The 1,629-nt window shown below is 58.9% G+C and overlaps 1 protein-coding gene across 1 annotated transcript in view; it reads left to right on the top strand.

Moving 5' to 3' along the window:
- SMAD6 (SMAD family member 6) overlaps positions 1-1,629 on the top strand; it is a 71,808-nt gene that overhangs the window by 1,480 nt on the left and 68,699 nt on the right. The window contains exon 2 of the mRNA XM_029952258.1: positions 9-156. Within this exon, the coding sequence (XP_029808118.1) occupies positions 9-156 (148 nt within the window). The remainder of the gene's footprint in view (positions 1-8; positions 157-1,629) is intronic.

Consider the following 1,629-nt stretch of genomic DNA (forward strand, 5'->3'; position numbering starts at 1 on the left):
CGCCGCAGCTGCTGCTCGGCCGCCTCTTCCGCTGGCCTGACCTGCAGCACGCCGTGGAGCTGAAGCCCCTGTGCGGTTGCCACAGCTTCGCCGCCGCAGCCGACGGCCCCACCGTGTGCTGCAACCCCTACCACTTCAGCCGGCTCTGCGGGCCAGGTGAGCGCGCGCGCCGGCAGGGAGTGGGGAGGGGGTCCCCTCCCCGCCCGCGTCCACGGCCTCGGGTCTGCGACGCGGCGGGCAGGCGGAGCTGGGGCTGCACCCCCGGGTGCCCCTGGTGCACGGGAGCCCGCGGTGGAGGCTCCTCATTCTGGAGGGATGGATGGCCGGGAAGTGGGGATCAAGGCACACGTGTCAAATGGCACCTTCTTAAGACTCCTGCAGACTTAAAAGGCTGTGCGTTGAGTTTTCTCAGTGCAGCTTCAGGGACCTAACGTAGGCTGTAACTTCATAGGCTGTGAAAGAGGAAGGCAGGCCTGGGGGAAGCCCAACACAGTGTCGTCCTCCCCACCCCCCCTTTACCCTAGTCTATACCTAACGCTATACTTTTCTATATCCAGGTAGATACAAGTTGTGAGATGGGGTGTAGAGATCATTCGTGGCCAGAGTCAAAAATGTTCATAAATTGTCATACTTGTTCCTTTGTATACTTTGGAGCAAAGCTCCTCTCTCAAAGCGGAGAATACCTTCTTGCCCTGATTGTTCCCAGCATCCCTTGGGTGTCAGATATCAGCCCCCCCCCCCCCCCGCCCCCCCGCCATGGTTATTATTGTTAATTCTGTGTCCAGCTTTTCTAGAGTCGAGGGTCCTGGAGGTGTCTGGAGGAGGAGACGAGAAAGCCAGATATATGATTTACCTCTGAGAACTGCCTCCCTTCTTTGTTCTCTTCCTGGGATTTCCCGCAGGCACCCCGCCCCCAGCCCTGCGTACCTGAGCAGGCCCCGGGTTCTGGAGCAGAGGTGAGGACAGGTGGAGGCTTCTGGCCACCGGAAGCTTGCAGTTCCCCTCTTCTGACGTCTGCTCTGCAGGGCTCACACATTTCAGCCTGTAGCATCTTCAGGGTATATGCCTCTTCCGTGGCATTGGGGGACCTGGGGGAGGGGGGTGAGACTGCTGGAAGAGTAAAGGCTCTTGGGCCTGGAGGGGCTGAGTTCCTCCAGTCTGTTGCCTCTGTGGAGAGTCAGCACCCAGCCTGGGGGCACATAGAGGGTTAGATCACAGATCTCCTGATATTCAGTGTGGAAGGGGAGGGTGGGCCCAAGATTTGTCCCAGATGTCTTGTTTGGTGTGGTATAGTGGCTGGAGGGGGAAAGGAACGTGCTTCAGTGGTGGTTCCTGAAGAGAGAGCACTGATGGGGGGTGGGGTGGGGAGAGGCTGTGTTCATCTGGCTGCCCTGGTCCACACATGGTCACTCCATGCCAGATTCAGGGGCTTTGGGCAGTCCTTGACCTGTGACCCGTGGTAGGCTTTCTGTGCCCCTTGTTCCTCTTCCAGACAGCTTCTCCTGGAAGTGGCTTCCTCCCCTCTGCCACCCTGTCTCCTCCCTAACTCTGGGGCCCTGGTCCCCATGTCCCTCATCATTTTTGCTTAGTGGGAGATAATTGGTGGGCCCCATGTGCACTTTTAGCAGG

The sequence above is a fragment of the Suricata suricatta genome, chromosome 9 (genome assembly GCF_006229205.1).
Source record: "Suricata suricatta isolate VVHF042 chromosome 9, meerkat_22Aug2017_6uvM2_HiC, whole genome shotgun sequence".
Classification (NCBI taxonomy): Eukaryota; Metazoa; Chordata; class Mammalia; order Carnivora; family Herpestidae; genus Suricata; species Suricata suricatta.